Source organism: Leptonychotes weddellii, chromosome 1 (genome assembly GCF_054177405.1).
Source record: "Leptonychotes weddellii isolate Sample4059 chromosome 1, ASM5417740v2, whole genome shotgun sequence".
NCBI classification, from domain to species: domain Eukaryota; kingdom Metazoa; phylum Chordata; class Mammalia; order Carnivora; family Phocidae; genus Leptonychotes; species Leptonychotes weddellii.
In genome coordinates, this window is record NC_138369.1 from 84,949,297 (window position 1) to 84,971,626 (window position 22,330).

General features: G+C 35.2%; 1 protein-coding gene across 7 annotated transcripts in view; it reads left to right on the top strand.

The window, feature by feature from the left end:
• TRPC1 (transient receptor potential cation channel subfamily C member 1) overlaps positions 1–22,147 on the top strand; it is a 71,323-nt gene extending 49,176 nt beyond the window's left edge. For all 7 annotated transcript variants that reach the window (XM_006731768.3, XM_006731769.3, XM_031026470.2 and 4 more), the window contains 6 exons: positions 4,971–5,110; positions 6,810–6,953; positions 16,483–16,658; positions 18,093–18,294; positions 18,634–18,828; positions 20,236–22,147. In XM_006731768.3, coding sequence (XP_006731831.1) covers positions 4,971–5,110; positions 6,810–6,953; positions 16,483–16,658; positions 18,093–18,294; positions 18,634–18,828; positions 20,236–20,463 — 1,085 coding nt within the window. In that variant the 3' untranslated portion in view covers positions 20,464–22,147. The remainder of the gene's footprint in view (positions 1–4,970; positions 5,111–6,809; positions 6,954–16,482; positions 16,659–18,092; positions 18,295–18,633; positions 18,829–20,235) is intronic.
• The last annotated feature ends 183 nt before the right edge of the window (positions 22,148–22,330 follow it).

The following is a 22,330-nucleotide window of genomic DNA, read 5'->3' on the forward strand; positions in this document are numbered from 1 at the left end:
GACGATGGACTCTGAAAAACAAACAGGGTTCTAGAGGGGAGGGGGGTGGGGGGATGGGTTAGCCTGGTGGTGGGTATTGAGGAGGGCACGTTCTGCATGGAGCACTGGGTGTTATGCACAAACAATGAATCATGGAACACTTCATCTAAAACTAATGATGTAATGTATGGGGATTAACATAAGAATAAAAAAAAAAAGAATGGTTTAACATTTTCAGATAGTTTTTATGTATTCATTTTAAATAGAAGCTCATCTAAGTGGAATTTTTAAAAGTATTTTCCCTGTCAGATCTGCAAATATTTAAAAATGGTTTTCTGCATAAAATATGGGTACTGTGTAATTAAGATGTTATAAACAGTTTTTCAAGAATGCTTCATGTGCTTCCTAGGGGAATTATTCTGCCTACTGGTAAGCTAGAGGATGATTCTGACTGGCTTAACTTGATCTCCGCCCATATGTTATGTTGCAGCACTCAATTTTTTTATTACTGTATATTCTCCTTAAAAAGATCTTATGAAAGACTTTATCATAAAACTATCCTAGAATATAATATTGTTCTCTGGTACTCCTAGGAATATATTAATTATGGAGGAATTTCTGGTCAAAAAAGGGGAAGGGATTTTTGTTTGTTTGGGTTTTATTTGTGTATATTTATTCATTTAGCACATTTTTTGAGCACCCCCTATGTATTAGGAGCCATCCAGGACATTTAGGACATTGGTTAATAAAAACAAAAATTCTTACTCTTGAAGAATTTCCTCTAAGTGGAGTGAATAAAGTCAGTTAATAATAGACATAATAAGTACACTATACCCAATGTTTAAAAGTGTTAAGTACTAAGGGAAAAGAAAGATAGAAGCAGAGTTAGGGAGTTGGGAGTGGAGAACATGGGGTTTGCAATTTATTAATAGGATGATCAGAGTAGGTGGTAAGCAAAGACGTGAAGTAAAGGAGTTAATCAAATGGATATCTGGGTGAGGAGCTTCCAGTCAGAGGGAAGAGCTGATGTAAACACCCTAACGCAGAAGCCTTGTGTGTTCAGAGGATGGCAAGGAAGCAAAGAGGCCAGTGTGACAAGTAGTGAAAGGAAAGATGGATAGGAGAGAATGCCAGAGGGGAGAAGTGATATAGGGCCTTGCAGGTCATGGTAAAGAAATTACTTTTGACTCTGAGTGACATGAGATAAAAGGGAAGGTGCGGCACCCACTCTGCACAATCAATAGCAGTGATCTTGGGTCCTTGTTGACATTCACACTTGCAGTACACAATAGGTGGGAACCTGGCCCTGGTTTACTTATTAGCTTTGTAGAAGGGTACAAGACAGGAAAGTACAACATGTCAACATTACAGCTTCAAATATATCTTTATTGGCAGTTCTTACAAAAGTCTGGGGCTGTTTCCCAGCCCCATTGTGGGCATATTCAGTTGAACAGGATGGACGTGGGCTACCCCAACTACAGAAGCCTCAAATCTAGCGGCAGCTCTACCTCATAAAGCCCAAGAGTGTAGCTCCTCCCACTGCAAGCACATTCTTGAGTGAAGAGAGACATCACACAGAGAAGCCGAGACCTGTGTTTCTCAACATGTCTTTTTTTTTTTTAATCTGTTAAGAAGATTATAGATAAAAAATTTTTAAATGTCACAAATAGAGTTAAAGTCAATAAAGAAACACACACTGTTGACTGATGAGTTGACATTGTAAAGATTCACCATCCTGTAAACTTACTAGGTATATTAGAAGCTACCATATTCAAAGTACTCCAGGAAATCATATAGACAATGATTTTTTTTAATAGCAAAATTGGAACACTCATATTAATCATAACACTAATGTAACAAAAAATACTGTTGGGGAATGGACAAATAAGTAGTCAAGCAGCCCATAGAGAAACTAGATTTTATATATATGATATTATATTATTATATACTTCAGTTATGAATTATTTTTTAAAATTTCTTTAAATTCAATTAATTAACATATAGTGTATTATTAGTTTCAGAGGTAGAGTTCAGTGATTCATCAGTTTCAACATGTCTTTTTATAGGCTTGGCTGTGTATACCTTCAGGGTTTGTGAGGCCACTTAGAGTCCTCCCAGTCCAGATGCAATTCCACAGTCAGTGTTGTTTTATAACAATGTTGAACACAGCTGACCTTCCATATTTTTCTTAATGTAGTATGTTTCCAAGGAAATCCTTTAGTAGACAGTAACATAGGTTGAGTTCAGACCTGTAGTTAATCCTAACTCCTCTGGGAGTTACTTCAGAGTTTTGAGAAGGGAAGTAACACTTGCAATTTTTTTGATGCTCAAATCACATGGTTTATTGGATCACTATAAAACATATACCCAGTAGCAAGGGAAAAGAGATCTGGGGTAAGTTTACACTTAGGATGGAGTGGAAGGACCACACAACTGAATCCTATGTTTCTTTTGGGGGGGGGGGCGGCAGTTAAGCACCATTATGAGGTGTTATCTTTATTTGATTTTTTTTTAAGATTTTATTTATTTATTTGATAGAGAGCATGAGCGCACAAGCAGAGGGAGTAGCAGGCAGAGAGAGGGAGAAACTCAGCGGGGAGCCCGATGCAGGGCTCAATCCCAGGACCCTGGGATCATGACCTGAGCTGAAGGCAGACGTTTAACCTACTGAGCCACCCAGACGCCACTGTTTGATGTTTTGATGAGAGCTATTAAGTGAACTTTATTTATTGTTAATTTTATTTATTTATTTTTTTAGATATTTCAGTTCTCTACAATTTTTTTTGATTAACATAGACTGTATTATTGGTTTCAGAGGTACAGGTTTGTGATTCATCAGTCTTTATAATACCCAGTGCTTATTACATCACTCCTTAATGTCCATCACCCAGTTACCCAATCCTTCCACCTCCCCTCCAGCAACCCTTAGTTTATTTCCTATGATTAAGAATCTCCTATGGTTTGTCTCCCTCTCTGGTTTCATCTTGTTTTATTTTTTCCTCTCTTCCCCTATGATCCTCTGTTTTGTTTCTTAAATTCCACATATCAGTGAGATCATATGATAATTGTCTTTCTCTGATTGACTTATTTCACTTAGCATAATACCCTCTAGTTCCATCCATGCCATTGCAAATGGCAAGATTTCATTTTTTGATGGCTGTAATATTCCATTGTATATTTACACCACATCTTTTTTTTTAAGATTTTATTTATTTGTCAGAGATATATATAGAGAGAGCACAAGCAGAGGGAGCAGCAGGCAGAGGGAGAGGGAGAAGCAGGCTCCCCACTGAGCAGGGAGCCTGATGCGGGACTCGATCCCAGGACACTGAGATCATGACCTGAGCCGAAGGCAAATGCTTAACCATCTGAGCCACCCAGGCATCCCTACCACATCTTTTTTATCCAGTCATCTATCGATGGATATCTGGGCTCTCCCCATAGTTTGGCCATTGTGGATATTGCTGTTACAAACATTGGGGTACACGTTCCCCTTCAGATCACTACATTTTTATCTTTGGGTACGTACCTAGTAGTGCAATTGCTGGGTGATAGGGTAGCTCTATTTTCAACTTTCTGAGCAACTTCCATACTGGTTTCCAGAGTGGCCACACCACCTTGCATACCCACCAACAGTGTAGGAAGGTTCCCCTTTCTCCGCATCCTCGCCAATATCTGTCGTTTCCTGACTTGTTAATTTTAGCCATTCTGACTGATGTGACGTGGTATCTCATTGAGGTTTTGATTTGGATTTCGCTGATGCCGAGCGATATTGAGCACTTTTTCGTGTTTGTTGGCCATTTGGATGTCTTCTTTGGAAAAATGTCTGCTCATGTCTTCTGCCCATTTCTTGATTAGATTACTTGTTCTTTGGGTGTTGAGTTTGATTAGTTCTTTATAGATTTCGGATACTAGCCCTTTATCTGAGAAGACATTTGCAAATATCTTCTCCCATTCTGTTGGTTGTCTTTGGGTTTTGTCGAGTGTTTCCCTTGCTGTGCAAAAGCTTTTTATCTTGATTAAGTCCCAGTAGTTAAAATTGGTGAAAGACCTAAATGTGAGACAGGAATCCATGAAAATCCTAGAGGAGAACACAGGCAGCAACCTCTTCGACCTCAGCCTCAACGCTTGCATTTTTTACAAGGACTACTCTGGTTGCTGAGTTGAGAATAGATTTTAAGGAGACCAGGATAAAAGCAGGGAGACCAGGTAGGCTATTTCAGTAATCCAGGCTAGACAGGATGGTTGCTTGAAGTTGAAGAGATTAGTGACAACGGTTAGATTCTAAATATATTTTGAAAGTAGAGCCAACAGGATTTGCTGTTGCATTGAATGTGTGGATTAAAAGAAATAAGAGTCAAGGATGATTCAAGGAAATTTGGATTGAGCCACTAGAATGATGAAGTTTCTGTCAACTGAGAGGGGAAGACTTCAAGGTACAGTGAATTTGGGGGTAGAGATTAAGAGTTCAGTTTGGTATGTTAGGACATCCCATTGGGGATGTAGAGTAGTCAAGTTCGTATACAAGTTGAGTTTAGGAGAGAGGGTTAGAGATATTAATTCTATAAATACAGATTGAGTTTAGAGAGATAAATTTGAAAATCTGCCCATAGATGGTATTTAAAGCCATTAGATTAGACTGGATGAGGTCACTGTAGGAGTGAGCATAATAGAGAAAAGAAAAGAATCAGGAACTGAGCCTTTGTGGGTGTGTGTGGGTGTGTGTGGGTGTTTAGCATCACTTTATTTGTTTTCTTATGCTTGTTTCACATTTATTAAAATTCTTTTATGAGAAAGATATTGTCATATAAAACTTATAGTTATTTTCTTTCAAATTTTGAGAACTTTTTACTAAAAAGTTATTTTTTCTTCTGAATGAAGCTATAGCTGATACAAGTGTTATTTATTTAATATCTTGAGTTTTAAAGTAGTCTTTAGTTTATTATTGAGTTAAGAGCATTATTTGATTTTTTTTTCCTTCCTTTTTTTAGGGATGATTTGGTCAGACATTAAAAGACTCTGGTATGAAGGGTTGGAAGACTTTTTGGAAGAATCCCGTAATCAACTCAGTTTTGTCATGAATTCACTTTATTTGGCAACTTTTGCCCTCAAAGTGGTTGCTCACAACAAGGTGACTATTAGCTATGTTAACTGGAGATATAAATGAAGGTTTGTTAGGAAAAACCTGAGATATGGTATCTGTATAACTCAGAGTTACATTGGCCCAAATCTGTATCTGATGTGTTTTCATTTTAAATCTATTGCAGTGTAAGGGAATAATGTGCATTGTTTCCTGCCTTCCGATAGTTTGAAGGATGTTAATTACCTTTTAATGTTGGTTACGTATTATGTGCCAGGCACCATGGCTGATACTTGCTATACTTTATCTCATTTTATCCTCACAGGGACTCTATGAGACAGATGTCCTTATCCCCATTTTGCAAATAAGGAAAACGAAGCTCAGAGATATTAAATAACTTATCCAAGACCACACAGTAAGAAACCAAGACTGGATTTAAATCCAGGTCTGTCTAGGCATTTTCTTTCTACCAAATGCCGATTCCTTATATCTGAGCTAGGTTCATTTACCTCATTAATGTGTATATATACTTAAAATGAGAACACAAAGTTACTGAAATTGATTAGTGTTAGTTATCTTTATGCATGCTAGAAAAAAGTTGATCTTTAAGAATTCATTCTATAGTGTTTTACCACATTCCAAATCATGATTATTGTCTTCCATAGCTTAAAAAGTGACATAAGTGTGATAATTTTTTGATGTCTCTATTTTTAAAATTTGGAATTTGACAAAAATTTAGTTTTATACACATCTTATAATTTTATGAAGATGTAAGCTCTTCTAAGCCCAGAAAAGGTAACAGATTTTATGTTAACTATCTTTGTTTAAGCCCTGAGTTTAGAATTCTTCTAAGGCGTCACAGTCAAAGAACTGAGAGATATATTTTCTGTTTGTTTGTTTGTTTTTAACTAATTTATAGACTATAGAAAAAAAAACTGGTTATCTTATGTCATTTTACTTTATTTTAAAAAAATCTATTCCTTTAAATGATCAGTAGTTTGGAACATGTTTGTAAGGCATTTTCAGTGACCAGAGTTGTGCAATTACTAAGAAAATAAAAATTGGTCATACATAGATAAATGGTTGAGGGTCATTGGTGTCTGACACCAGTCTCTTTAGTTCTAGAAGTGGGGTGCTCATATAATTTTTTATCCAAACCAGGACACTTTGAGAGTGAAATGGGGCATTAATGATTATGCAAGGAAAACTGGTATACAATTTGAGACTATCCAGGCAATTGGAACATGTGGCCACTCTATGTCTGGGTATAATAATGAACTCTCTTTCTTAGTATTTAGAAGGGTGAAGAACTTCTAGGGTTCATTCTAGAAACCTGAGTTAAAGGGCTAGGTTAATTTAATATGATAGCTAATTAACTGAGAGCAAACATACTTAAATTTTACTTAATACTTAAAGTTTGTGTTGTAGAAGTTAAGGAAAACCAGTAGACATTTCATTCATAGAAAGTTTAATAACATTTTTAAAAAATTGCTTAATTTTTTAAAACCTAAGAGTTTCTGAGAAAACCTCTTTATATAGAGTAAGTGATATTGCCTCACATATGTAAAGATCTTTTATTTAGTTAAAATAATGTTATTTGTATTAAAAGAAGAGGACTTTACAAAACATAAAAGGAGAACCCCTGAAAGAGGTATAAATAATTAGTTTTCTTTCAATAGTCAGAATATTTATTTTTATTTTCCTAAACTGAAGGAGCTATTTACCTTTGGCCTTTTCTTCCTAACTTTAGTTTCATGATTTTGCTGACCGGAAGGACTGGGACGCATTCCATCCTACTCTGGTGGCGGAAGGGCTTTTTGCATTTGCAAATGTTCTGAGTTATCTTCGTCTCTTTTTTATGTATACAACAAGCTCCATATTGGGTCCATTACAGGTAAATAATTAATTCTTATTAAAGAATATTTGTTAAATGTCATTATTATTATATTTTGCTGTTGGTCCACTGGAACATTGTTCTCTCGTGATGTTAAACTTTGCTTTTGATAATAATTAACAGTTGAGAGGACACTGCATTTTCATCTGCTTTGCTTCTGGCTGAATGATAATCTTTTGCTTTCAAGTATTCAAACTTTATTAAGCTCTGGCCCATTGTCCTGCAGCCAACAGACGTAGATTTGTTTAAAATATAGTTTTACTTTAGACAATAGAGGAACATGAAAATCTGCTTTTACCAAAATGAATCTCATATTTAAAATTTTACGTGATAAATATGAGGGAAGTGTTGTGCAAAAAGAACTCATATTTAATGATGATTTTGAAAATAAATAAGCTATATTTTTAAAATACTCTTTCACTTTGTTTAGTAAATATTAAATGTAATAAGTTGGAAAATAGCATATTTAGAACTAACAAGTTTCATAGAGTTCATATGGCCCAGCTTTATACTTTATAGTAGTTTATAGCTCAAGAAATTGAGCTTTTGAGATGGTATGTGATTTGTTCAGAGTAGTATGATTATTATCATGAGAGTCCAGGACTAAATTCTAGGTCTCTTTACATTAAAGAAAAGACTCATAATTGGTTGAATTTACCCCACAGATTGTAATAATGATTGTTTTTAGGAGGTGGGGATCAACTTTGCTACATGACTAGCTCTAAATATTAATTTTTTCTCAATAAGTTAAAATTTACTAAGAATGTAGATTTTTAAGATTTTTTTTTTTTTAATTTTTTGAGATATTGAGACAGAGAGAGCGACAAAGAGCACAAGCAAGGAGGAGAGGAAGAAGCAGGCTCCCCACCGAGCAGGGAGCCCCATGCGGGGCTCTATTGCAGGATGCTGGGATCATGCCCTGAGCCGAAGGCAGACACTTAACTGACTGAGCCACCCAGGCATCCCAAGAATGTAGATTTTTAAAAACATTTTTAAAGGAGATGTTTTAAATAGAGGCATAATTACCTTCTCCAAATAGAGATATGAAAATAAAATATGTAGGAAAAACTTGATTTGATTTGGCTTGTGCTATCATCCTGCAACAGTGTTTCCTGAAGTGTGATTTCCTTAACCAAGTCCTATGAGGTGCTCTGACTGAAATAAGTCAGACACACTGCATTCCATATAACTCTTTTGGGAATTCACAGTGCACATTATCACATTAAAGCTTATGAGAAAGAAGTAAAGAAACTTGTTTAACCTTGTTCAAAGGATCATTACATAAACTCATTTAATGTCATACTCAATTTTCATTAGATATGCTCAAGTCTCTGTTTTTTTTCCAAAGCAGTAGTATGTGAAACACTGGTTTAGACTATTTGTTATTTTGATTTAATTTTGCTACTAATATCTTCTATGAATGTTTTAGTCAAGATTCAACAGTATTTTTTACATGCATGTTGATTTTTTTTTTTTTAGCTGAAAACTGTTGGTATCACCAAGTTTCTATATGGAAAAATTTTTTTATAGATTTCTACAGAGAGTTAAAAAGAAAAAGTATGCTATTCTTAGTGAATTATCGCTTTGTTTCTCTTAGAAATGTTGAGTCGGGTCTTCTGACTTAGTCTCTTCCCAAAAGAACTATAGTTGTGTATACAAATACTGCGTAAGTGGGTATTTGTCATTTCAGATGTTGTGTGTGTTTTTCTCCTCCAGCATGATAATTTATACTATCCTAATAGCCATAGAACTACACATAATTTAGGTGAAGCCAATAAATATTTATTGTGTTCCTATTTTTTAAGAAAGTCTGCAGGTTAATCATAATATATGCTTAAATATTATGATTTAGTTCAGCAAGTGATTTTTTAAAAACTATCTTTATTAAGGTACACTTTGCATACAGTAAAACACACCCATCTTAACTTGATGAGTTTTGCAAATGTGTAAATTTGTTTCATCACCACTATAATCAAGATAGAGAACATGTGCATCACCCCAAAAAGTTTCTTGGTACCTTTTTCATTTAGTACTCCCTTTGCCCTCTCCTCAGGCAGCCATTGCTGGGGTAGGCTAGTCTCAGAACTGAAGGATTTGGAAATACAAATAGAATTAGTATGGTATTACAAAGGAAGCTCCAAGTCTTATATCAAGTCTATATCCTGCAGGAAGAAGGGGGAAAGGTAGAGGGCAAAAGGCAGAAAGCATGGGCCAGCTGTCTTTCTCTTTTTATCAAGAGAGCAATAATTTTTCCTGGAGCCCTACCAAATGTTTCCACTTATAACTCATTGGCCAGAATTTGGTCACATGGTTGTTTGTAGCTACAAGGAAGTCTGATGAGATAAGTACTTTTAATTGAGCATATTGCCCCCCAAGAAATCAAGGTCTGGTTAGTTAGGAAGAGGGCAAAAAATAGATATTGAATAGGAATCTATAGATTCATATTTTCAGGCTTTTACTTAAAGAAATTTTCAAATAAAGACATTTGTTTTCCAGTGTAGTCTTACTAACATGACAGATTTGTATTGCATAATTCTGCCAAAATATTCTAGAAAAAACTAGAAGATTTATAATACATTTTTCCATTTTGTTCATCATAAGGAACTCAATTAAAATGGAATGATTCAGTTATGAATGTAAAACTAAAAGAAATGCAAAAAGAAAATTGACAGTAAGTTAATTACTTTAGCAAAAGTGTAACATTTTTTCCTTTATGTATATAACCTGCTATGTCAGATAATGTTTTTATGTGATTACTGCAGTTGGTTGTTAAATTTATCTCCATGTACTAACATTTTTTCCTTCCAAATTTCTGCAGATTTAGAAGTTGACAGAATTTTATTTTAACTGGATATATAACCTGTGTTGGGGGTACAGATCTCTTCCTTGGTTAGAATGACCATAAATCATCTGAATAGAGACACTTTGGGGAATACTAACTTGGGAAAACAAGTGGAAACTGGGACTATCCTAGGCAAATGAAGGTCACAGGAATGTCATATAGTAGAGTATAAAATGGTTCTATATTCAGCAGTGATTGAATTCTCTATTCTAGTACTTGACATTTTTAAAATGATTATGTTCATTAAATTTGTAACTTATGTTATAGGTAGACTTTGGAAGGTGACCGTCTACGTCTGGCCCTACTTACTTTGTAGCCATCTCTCACTGTACTCATCTCTGTCTCTTCCTGAAATTCTTCTCCATCTCGGCCAAGACCAGTCACTAATCTTACACATGTCCCATGCTCTTCCACTTCCATGTCATTGTTTATGTTATTACCCTGTTTAGAATGTCCCAGCCATCCCTCTGCTTGTTGAAATTTTATTTATTTATTCAACAAACACTTATTGAGTGCCTGGTAGGTCCTGGACACTGAGAACACTAAAATGAGTAAGCTCCAATATCTCCTTAAGGAGCTCACAGTGCATTGAGGGTGACCAGCAAGCATGACATTTACAGTGGTAATTGTTGTCATAGCTCAGAAAAGGCACTCACTTCAGTTTAAGGCACTTCCCAGAAGAGATGACACTGGAAGTCAGTCTTGAAAGATGAGTTGAAAGGAGGTGGGTTAGGGTGTCCCAGGGAGAAGTAACATGTGCTAGCTTCAGGGCTCTTGCCACTGGAAAATCCATTCCTTCACTCCTGCTTCCTGCTAATGAATAACTCCATCCAGTGAACTTGATACCTTGAACCTCTAATGAGCATTTCGTAAAGCTTGTCTTAAATGTGAGACAATTAGAATTTAGCTTGTCTTAAATTCTAGATGATGTTATTTCTACTAAATTAAAAAATCCTTGAGGATGGGGAATACATCTTTATTTTTTCATCTGCACTTTACTCACTGCCTTGCCATAGTAGTTACTTACTGTTTGTAAACTGAATTGAAAAACTGGTTAGAATGGGCTTCAGTAGAGACAAGTGCTGATGGGTATGTGAAAAGAAAAAAGCTGATGGAGAAATAGGACAATATCCTAGCTGTCCCTGGAGCTGCTTGTTCAAAATATGTTCAGCAACCACATTTTTTGGACATTTCATGTGGACCAGGCACTGTGCTGTTTTCCACTTACTTAATCCTCATCACAACCCTTGCTGTTTTTTATTTCCATTTTACAAATGAGGGATCTAAGGCTTAGAAAGTTTCAGTAGTTCACAGAACTAGACAGAGGTAGAGTCAAGAGTTGAACCTGAGTCTCTCTGAATCCACAGACCAACCTGCTCTTTGAAGTTAGCTCTTCTGCTTTTATGAAGGATGTCAGCTAATACACTTCAGCAGATATGAGTCATGGTTGGGCCTAAATCAGTAATGTTTACATTTTAACAAAAAAAGACATGAAGATAGAATCTAAAAATAAAGGTGGCAATTGTAATAATAACAGTTAACATTTGAACCCTTACTGTGGATACTATTCTAAGATCTTTATTTACATTTATTACCTCATTAAATCCTCACAACCGTTCTAAGAGGCAGACTCTTTTATTTCCATTTTACAGAGGAAGAAACTGAGGCATAGAGACATTAAGTAACTTGCACAAAGTCACACAGCTGGTAAGTAGCTGAATTGGGATTCCAACCCAGGTGGTTTTGCTCCAGAGCTAATGATCTTCACCACTCTGCTAAGTTGCCCTTCTGCTTTCAATGCTACAGAGTAATATGATTCTCTCATTAACTTTTATTGTACAACACTTCTTTGGGTAGCCTTTAGTAATTTACAGATTTCAAAAATTCTTCCTGGTTTTTCCATGTGTTTCAAATAAATTAAACAACCTTTAGCCCTTGTAGTTGGGTCATAAGACAGAAAGGACAAGACAGGACCAACCAGCTGGGTTCAAAATCTTGTTCAGTAACTTACTGCTACTTCATCTCTGTGAGTCTCAGGTTCCGTATCATTGTCATGAGGATTAAATGGATCGGTATGTAGAAGATGCATCTCATAGCAGAGTCCCTGACACATGATGAGTTTTGTTTTACATAAATGATTAGATCCGTTCCTCCATTCCCTTTATAGTTAGTAGAGTTAACTGTGGCAGACCTGAAACATAGTACAAGGAAACTTGGAAAGTAAATGTAGTGTCTGACACATGAGCACATACTTTATTCCTAGGGAATTATTTGGCTTTACTGGATAATTATTAGATTTGATTTACTGGTCTGTAACACAGAAATGGCATATTGTTGTCCTTTGCAATGAGTAAAGAGCGATTTCAGGTACCTTGCATTTTAGGGTATACTGGGGATAGATATTTTTCTTTTAAGAAGCATAAATGTTACAGTTAGAGGGAAACTTAGAGGTCCTGTAGTCTAGGAATTCCCAAATTGGTGAGGCTCAGTCAGAATCACCAGGGGAGCATATGCAACCTTCATTTCTAAGTCCTAGCCTCAGAGATACTGATTAAATAGATTGGGGTAAAGTCTGGCAAATTTTTAATAGCATGTAGGTAAGTGAGTCTGATGTAGCACATGACCATCCCTTATTTTATAGCTCAGGAAACTAAGGCCCAGCTCATAGTGTTAGAAAAAAAGACTTGGTGCAAAATGTTAATTAACAATTATGGTTTTTTTCCGATATTTATTCATGCATTAAATCAATAAGCCTGCTGTGTGGGGGGAACTGTTACATGAGAACGAAATCCTTCTAAATTGTACACAGCCCCAAATTTTTAATGGGAGAGCTATGATAAAAACCACAAAGTGATGTTTCACAAAATCTCTTGCAAGAAGTGAGAATTGAATTCTACCTCTGCCATCTATTAGTTCTGTTACCCTGAGCAATTCACTAAATCTCCCCGAGCTTCAGTTTGTCACTTGGTAAAATAGAGATAATACTAGCCTTTCCCATACTGCAAGGTAAATAAGAGTACATGATACCTCTTGGAAAATGGTAGAGTTGTATAAAAAGGCATATAAAAAGTAGTTATGTGTTCAACATTTTAACTAATACGCTGGGCTCTGGAGCTTACTGACATTGTGCCTGCTCTTAAAGACTACTAGAAGATACAAACATACATATTGGTATAAAGTGAAAAATAGTATTTTAGAGATTATGGACAGAGCACTTTGGAGGAAAATGAGGCAGTGCTTGGAGAGAGTCAGGAAAGCTTCTTAGGGTGACATTTGATCTGGGCCTTGAAGGGATGAGAAGCTTGCCTGGCAAAGACCAGGGAGTTACATGTGTGAAAACATGGAGTCCTAAAAGCATGGCATGCTCAGACAAGACAGGATGTCTTTTGTACTTAGACAGTGGGTGGCCACTGGGGAGATGAGGCTGAAAAAATAGACTGGGCTGGACTCTGAAGTTCTCTGTGCCAGGAATTTGAATATTATCATACATGCAAAAGAGGTTTTGAGCATGAATGCTTGATGAGATAGAACTTTTAGACAGGTAGGGTGCCTGGGTGGCTCAGTCGGTTAAGTGTCCGACTCTTGATCTTGGCTCAGGTCGTGATCTCAGGGTTGTGAGATCGAGCCTCTCACGCCCGGCTGGTGCTCAGCAAGGAATCAGCTTGGGATTCTCTCTCCCTCTGCTCCTCCTTCCCACTCGTGTGGGTGCTCTCTCTTTCTCTCTCTCATAAATAAATAAATAAAAATCTTTTTTTTTTTTTTTAAAGAACTTTTAGACAGGTCACTATGGCTTTTTCTGGAGAAAGATTTGGAAGGAGAATGACTAGACGTTGTCATTATTATTGCTTCGTTAGCAAGTTTTATAATTTAACACTTGCTGTGAACCCTAATGATACCAGTCTTTGCCCTCTCAGGCATTTGGCATGTTTTTGCTGTTCTACACAGTACTCTCTGTAGAGGACTTTGCCTCTTTTAAATTACTTCCTAAGGCTAAATCTCCAGTAGCATTAACATATCAGAAGATATGATCCTTATAGTGCCTCAGTATTTCTGTTTTTCTACAAAAGGATGTGTTAATTTTTGGTCTCACAAGCAGTATAAAAGCAGACTCTTTCACCACATTGAATAGCATTTGGTGCCAAGTTACACTATCTTAGTAGTTTGCTTTCATTTCCGTTTTTCTGATTACTGGGAAAGATGTATATATATTTTTCTCTGTGTGTACCAGTATTAACTCTATGTAAACTTCAGTATTGACATTTTAATTACCTTTTTCTTTTCATTTCTTAATTTTCCTATTTCTTGAGTAAAAATGCCAAGTAGTTTAAAATAAGTAAATGTTTTCAAAAGCATGATTATTATTTTTACAAATAAATAAGCCTCATAATGTCTCAGACTAAAATAGATTTACCGTTTTTAAATTTTGCCTTTCACATGAATGTTTGGTTAGTGTGCTCTTTCAGTTGATGCTCACCTCAGTGATATCCACTGTAGCTAGTTTTGATTCTTCCATCTTATGTAAGAACTAATATCATGCTTTTAAAGAACAGACCTTGAAGTTTGTGGGTTTTTTTCATTAAATATTGTTCATCTTGGTACTGAAATTGGATTATACTTACTCTTTAAAACTTAGTAATGTTAGGGGCGCCTGAGTGGCTCAGTTGGTTAAGTGTCCGACTCTTCATTTCAGCTCAGGTCATGATCTCATGATCATGTAATTGAGCCCTGCCTACAGTTCCTTGCTCAGCAGGGAGTCTGCTTGAGGATTCTCTCTCCCTCTCCCTTTGCTCCTCCCCTCGCTTGCTCTCTTTCTAAAATAAATAAATAAATATTTTTAAAAAATACCAACTTAGTCATGTTAAATTAAACCTTCTCTTTTGGACTAAATTTTTTAAATTAAACAAATAACATCATACATAGTCACTCTTGGGAAACCCTATTTACCCATAAGTTTACTTACAGTGTCTTAAGTTTTCTTCAAAGGCAGTCTTTTCATAGTTATCTAAAGCAGTTACTGCATTCTTACTGTCCTAACTTACTAAGTTCTCTAGTTGCATGGCCTGGCTTTATCTAAGCACTCACAGTCTGAATAAATTATTTCTTTTCCAAGGTGATTCAGTAGAAAGCTATGATTGACTAAGAGGGAAATGTATTTCTTCTCTTTGTCACACATTTCATGCTTGCTGAATCTAAAAGCTATTTCTTCTCTCAGAATTTTGCAAGGGGAAGTGAGGGAAGCATAAGACTTCTAAAAGTACCATATGGCCTAGTCACACGTGCAACTCAGGCATATTGGACCTCTCCAGAGTCCGGGTCACCAGCTTATGGTGTGCCTAAAAAATTTTAGCACGCCTCTTCTATTTAATTACCTGGCTGACTTTAGTGGGTTAGAGGGGTTTGGCCACTTGCTTGTCGCTGCCATTTTGTATCATTGGTAAATGGTATATATTATTTCGGCAGGTTTGAAACAGTGAGAAATTTTATTTGAAGCGGGATTTAATTAACTATATAAAACTGACCTGTAAATCTTGAGGAAGGATTATTTTTAAACGCTATTTTTTGTATTGTAAAAGTAATAAATGCATATAGTAAAGAAAAATCAAAGGAAAAAAGTCTGCCTTCTAACCCCTAGTCCTACCTTCCATAGATAAGCACTGTTAACAGTTTCTTGTGTAAACTTCTAGGACTTCCCTGTGCACATTAAATCCTGTCTATATGAAAATATATACCTGATTTATCCTTTAAAAAATTAGAAACAGTAGCTGTTATAATACTGTTCTATACCCTGCTTTTTTGACTTAGTATTTTATAGACATTTTTCTGTGCCAGCACATAGAGATATACTTCATTCTTTTTAACAATATTTAGGATGTTCGAATTTTTTTGCTCCCTCTAACAGTGCTACAGTGAAAATCCTTGTATATACACACATCTTAGCGTATTTCTTATCTATTGGCTAAATTCCAAGGGATAGAATTGCTGGGTCAAAAAGGTAATGTCAAATTATTCTTCAAATTTGTATGCTAACTTAAATACCAGGAATTTATGAAAAATGCCTATTTCCCAGATTTTTAAGGAGTATTGGAGGACAATGAAATTAGGCTTGAATAAAGCTTCCAGACGCACTTTACAAGTCTACATTACAATAGGTACCCATGTACTAAACCTACTCATCTGGCTGGTACACATAATATTTTCTTATAATTTATCTAAAATGAAAGAAAATTGACCACCTTGGCAAAAGAAATTAGGGCAATCCTGGAGGAGGAAATGGTCACAAAAATCAAATACTTCATGTCATATGATTTTATATTTGTAAATTTTAAGGAGCTATAAATATAAGCATTTATTTCCCTTTAGGCTTGAGCAAAGAATTTTCCTTTTATTCCTTGCAAATAGGCTTTTCTTAAATCTCTGTGTCTCAGCCTCTAACTTCATCACAGCAAAGGCCTCTGTCCAGATTCAGTTGTGCCATCCAGTACTTACAGTGCTGGCATGCTTAGAATGGCTTTTTGTTAGGCAACGAGACTTTTGATGTTTTAAAAGTATGAAACTATCTTAACCAGATGGAATAAAAGGAGTAGACTGTGGATCATATGTTTGTTTTACTTTTATTGCCTAGTCATTTAATATTTACTATTTTGTTCCTGATTATTTTAACCAACACCTATATAATATATTCCACAGATTTCAATGGGACAGATGTTACAAGATTTTGGAAAGTTTCTTGGGATGTTCCTTCTTGTTTTGTTTTCTTTCACAATTGGACTGACACAACTGTATGATAAAGGCTATACCCCAAAAGAACAGAAGGACTGTGTCGGCATCTTCTGTGAACAGCAAAGCAATGATACCTTCCATTCGTGAGTGTCTTTTAAAATTTTTAGTAAATATATTTCTCTCTATTGTGTTGTATATGAATTAGTACCTAGAGAAATAGAACTTCAAATTTTCTCTAAGACATTCTTTTTTAATAAGAAATACTTATTTTTCATGAATCATTTGATAGTTATCTTTATAAGTAGAATCTTAAGTAACTAGTAGGCATGAAATCGTACATTGTTTCCCCCACTGCAGTCTGTTTTAACAGAGGAACTCGTGGCATTTTGCACATTGTTAGCATTTTGGGCAGGACAGTTTTCTGTCCTGTATATTGCAAGACATTCAACATCTCTGCCCTTCACATAGTAAATGTCAGTAGCAACTGTCCATCATTGTTACAGCCAAAACAATCTCTTGTATTTTCAACACTTAGTAGGAGGTCACTAGAATTGAGAATCATTAGAGCTTCATCAACAATTTTTTCTCTGATTTGCTGTATCATAAGAAATTGAATAATCAGTTGTGAGGGAGAGAAAATACCTCCCCTCATTTTAAAATAACATAATGGAGAAGGGGTGTGGAATTACTCATTTGTTGTGTTGCTGTTATGTACCAACTATTCTTTAGATACTCGCATGTCATCTTATTTAAGGAATAAGATTAAGTTAATAATAAGTATTCATTTAACACCTTCTGCGTAACAGACACTGTTCGAAGTGCTGAGTAAATGAAGTACTAGTGAACAAAACTACCTCATGGAGCTTATATTCTATTAGAGTGAGATGATATAGGCAATAAAAAGAGAAATAAAATACATAGTATATTATGCAATAAAAGGGGCTAAAGAGACAAAGCTTGGGCCAGGGAGGATTTATGTGTGAGAGGGTGCACTTTTAGATAGGAGACTGGGGAAAGCCCCACAGAGATGATATTCAAGTAAAGATATGAAGCTGATAAAGGATCAAGACATAAAGAAGATGGCTGGAGGAAGAGCATTAGCAGATAGATGGAATGGCAAAGGCAAATGCCCTGAGATGGAAGTGTGGCTGCAAGTTCAGGGAAAAGCCAGGAGGCCAGTGTGGTTGGGATGTAGTGAAGCTGAGGGAAAGTTGTAGGAGATGTAGAACCTTGTTGATACCTGTAAGTACTTTGGGCTCTTGAGATTGAGAGCCATTTGAAGTTTTTGAGCAGAGAAGTGGCAACTTGAATTAGGCATTAACAGTGTCTTAGCGGCTGCTTTGTTGAGAATAGACAGAAAAGCAGTAAGAGGTTAAACAAAAATAGTTTATCCTCCTTTTGAGTCTGTTTCTTTGTTTAAGGAAGGCATATCTGTACCATTGGGTTCAACTTCATTCATTTTATAAAGTATTATTCTTAGATTATCAATATTTTATGGAATGTTGATATAAATGAATTCTTCATTTTTGCTAATGTCTTTAATTTCCTTTTAAACAGAAATGTAATTGTCTTTACAGGTTCATTGGCACTTGCTTTGCTTTGTTCTGGTATATTTTCTCCTTAGCACATGTGGCAATCTTTGTCACAAGATTTAGTTACGGAGAAGAATTGCAGTCCTTTGTTGGAGCTGTTATTGTTGGGACATACAATGTTGTAGTTGTGATCGTGCTTACCAAGCTGCTGGTGGCAATGCTTCATAAAAGCTTCCAGTTGATAGCAGTAAGTGTTCATTCTTTTAAAACTTTATATTCTTTCAGATCATACCAAATGTATGCAGTAGATAAGGCAACCAAAGATTATAAGAATTAAGAATTAGTATTATTTTTAAATTAAATATAGATTTTTAAAATGTAAGTAATGTATATTAACTGCAAATCTTGAACCAAATTTTTATGTACAAGGTGAACAAACATTTGGACAGCTTAAAATGATATCTCTCTTTCTCTCCTCCCCCCTACCTTTCTCCCTTGCTCCTTCTGCCCTCTCCTCCCCCGTGTGTGTGTGTGTGTGTGTGTGTGTGTTCATATTCTATATTGCTTTTTCATTTGCCTCTTACAGAATCATGAAGACAAAGAATGGAAGTTCGCTCGAGCAAAGTTATGGCTTAGCTACTTTGATGACAAATGTACATTACCCCCACCTTTCAACATCATTCCTTCACCAAAGACTATTTGCTATATGATTAGTAGCCTCAGTAAGTGGATTTGCTCTCATACATCAAAAGGCAAGGTTAAACGGCAAAACAGTTTAAAGGTAAGAAATTAAAATTGTAGGGCGCCTGGGTGGCTCAGTCGTTAAGCGTCTGCTTTCAGCTCAGGTCATGATCCCAGGGTCCTGGGATCGAGCCCCTCATCGGGCTCCCTGCTCAGCGAGAAGCCTGCTTCTCCCTCTCCCACTCCCCCTGCTTGTGTTCCCTCTCTCGCTGTGTCTCTCTGTCAAATAAATAAATAAAATCTTAAAAAAAAAAAAGAAATTAAAATTGTAACTTGGAAGTTTTAACAGTTCCTAATATCAGATGTTTACTAAAGTGTAAATATGTCCTAGGCCTGTTTAAGACCTAGGACTATCTACGTTTTTTTCACTCATATATCCCTAATGCATGGCATATTATCTAACATAAAGTAAGGATTTGATATGTGAGAGGAGAGAGCTGTAATTTTTTTTCATGAACTCTTATCTCACAGCTTTAAAACATGGAAAATATTTAGAATACCTATTCTGTCAGCATAGATAAAGATTGACTACTAGAGCCATCTCATATTTTTCAGTTCTTCTTGAAAGTTATTCAGTACATAAATAATTCAATACATGTTGCCATAAACCAGAGTTTGGCAGACTTTTCCAGTAAGGGGCCAGATAATAAATATTTTGGACTTTGCAGACTGAGACAAAATCAAAGATGTTATATGAATATAACAAGTAATATTATAAGAAAGAATACAAATATCCATAAAATTTTTATTGGTGAAATTAAAAGTATAATATTAATTGAGTAATAATTTTTTTGTAATACAGATCTAATGTAAAGAATGGAATTCCATTTTGGGGAGGGAAATAACATTTTGTTTAATTGGGGTTCAAAATTAGTGTTCCCTATCATCAAATTAATTACAAATATTCATCTGTAAAAACCATTCTTAGCTTACACAGGCCATAAAAAAATAGTAAGTGGGCCATGTTTGGCCTGTGGGTTGTGGTTTGCTAATCTTTCCTATAAACTGAAGATTCCTAAGACTATTGTTAAATCAAGAAAAGCATCCAGGTGAATGAGTAACAAAATGTGCAGGCCGTATTTGTTTTAAGTAAGTGTTGGATATTACTTTGTAACACATAATGCCAAAAATACAGTCTAATAAAACATGTGTCTGTGTCTGTGAATATTTTTTAAAAACCCACCTCATTTAGGGACGCCTGGGTGGCTCAGTTGGTTAAGCGTCTGCCTTCCGCTCAGGTCATGATCCCGGAGTCCTGGGATCAAGTCCCCCGTCGGGCTCCCTGCTCAGCGGGGAGCCTGCTTCTCCCTCTGCCTGCCGCTCCCCCTGCTTGTGCTCTCTCTCTCTCTGACAAATAAATAAATAAATCTTAAAAAAAACAACAACCCACCTCATTTAAATATGGTTTATGTCCATTGTTAGTACCATGCAATTGTTTGTTTTGAAGGAATGGAGAAATCTGAAACAAAAGAGGGATGAGAACTACCAAAAAGTGATGTGCTGCTTGGTGCATCGTTACCTGACGTCCATGAGGCAGAAGATGCAAAGTACAGATCAGGCAACCGTGGAAAACCTAAATGAACTACGCCAAGATCTGTCAAAATTCCGAAACGAAATAAGGGATTTACTTGGCTTTCGGACTTCTAAATATGCTATGTTTTATCCAAGAAATTAACCATTTTCTAAACCATGGGTGAATAATTTTCAATAATAATTCTAGAAGACTGCATTTGCATAATTTGTGACTAAATAAGATATCTATTGAAATTAAAATGGAAAATTATGTAAAAGCCATTCTTTAAAATATTTGTAGCATAAATACATTATGTAAAATATGTATATAGAATTAGTTTTTTTAAATCCTCTGTTAGTAGCTTTTTGCAGGAGCAAAACAGATTAAGTAGATAGGTTTTGTTAGCATGCTGCTTGGTTTTCTTACTTGAACAGTGCTTTAAATTTTTTTTATGTTTAAGAAGGGCAGTTATAATTGTACACATTGCCAGAAGGTTTTGTAAAATGAAGATCAGCAGCTGTGGGCTGATCTCCATCCATAGGACACACCTGAAATGTAGTAAGTCATGGTTTTTAAAATCTGTTTTAGGAGTTCACATGTAGTTCAGTATTTATTGTTCAGGAGTATAGTTTTATCTAAAATAATAGTCTATTTTTTTTATTTTATTATAATCTTATGTAACAAAGAAAAGCCCTAATGGATGTTTGAATCTATTTATGTCTCTATAAATTTAAATTCACTTCAGTTTTTGTTATTGTAATATATTTACTTTTACATGGTTGTAATCACTTTATATTTTTTATTTTGTTTTTCTCACGTAATAGTATTTTATATATACATTTCCATGTATTGATATAGTCCACATATTTAAATTTTTATAGAATTATATATAGTTTTTGAAAAATATAGTTAGTAGACTTTTCATTTTATAGCAATTAAGTATTTGAGTATGTTTATAGGTTTGCACAGGTACTTCACTAAGGTTAGGCATTTGGTGGCTTTTAATTTTTCTTTAGCATAATAGTGCTATAATTTTTTTCAGGTTGGAGTGACTGTTCATAGTTATAAAGCCAAACCAAAATAAGGAGTTAGAAGATACTTTATCTTATGTGGTCACAGCCTGTTTTGTTTTTGTAAACACTGGAAGACCCTTTAATGCAAGGATTTATTTTATATTTGGACTAAGGTTCTTGAACTAATCTCCCACAGTATTTTCCACAGAATTTAACATAGCTTCTATAAAAGTGACTTCTTGCTTATTTGTGGATCATTCCTGCTGCTTAAGATGAAAAGCCTTGATTTTTTTTAAATTGGAGAATAAAATATGTATTTAAATTTTTTTCCTGGGTTCATATAAGGGATGTAGTTTAAAAAGTTTCACAGGCTATTGCTTATATTTTCTTGCAGCATTTCCAGTTAAGAGGTTATTAGGTAGATGATTATCTTCTTAACTGAATTTCAGATGGTCTTAAGGCCATAGGGTACAGGTAAGCCTTGGTCTCTAAGCACCACCGATCCAGGGATCATTGGCTAAATATACTAGTATTGTGTTTCATCTTGCTTTTTACTTTTTATTTTTTAATTTCCAAGTTGTAAGTGTTCCCTCTTTGGGGAAAATTCTTATAAAAATGTTTATTGTAAAGTTATATATTTTGTCTACAATGGGATTATGCACTTCCCTATTGGGATTTTACATCAGGATTTTTAGTCATTCTAAAAAATACTAATTATTAAATCAAAATATTTATAGAGTGCCTACTGTATGCATGAGTTACTTATGAGGTATATTTTGAATGACAGCATATTGTAAGAAAAAAGGTAAATAAAACTTGATATTAGATTATAAGTTGGTAGTCTGTTTATTGTATTATCATATACTTTTATACATTTTTATTGAAATATAATTCACCTAGCATAAAATTCTCTCTTTTAAAGTGTACAATTCAGTGTTTTTGTGTTTTTAAAATCATGGTAAGAAATGTCTCAAATGTAAAACATCAACATCAGCCCCCTTTGTGCTTCTTTCCAC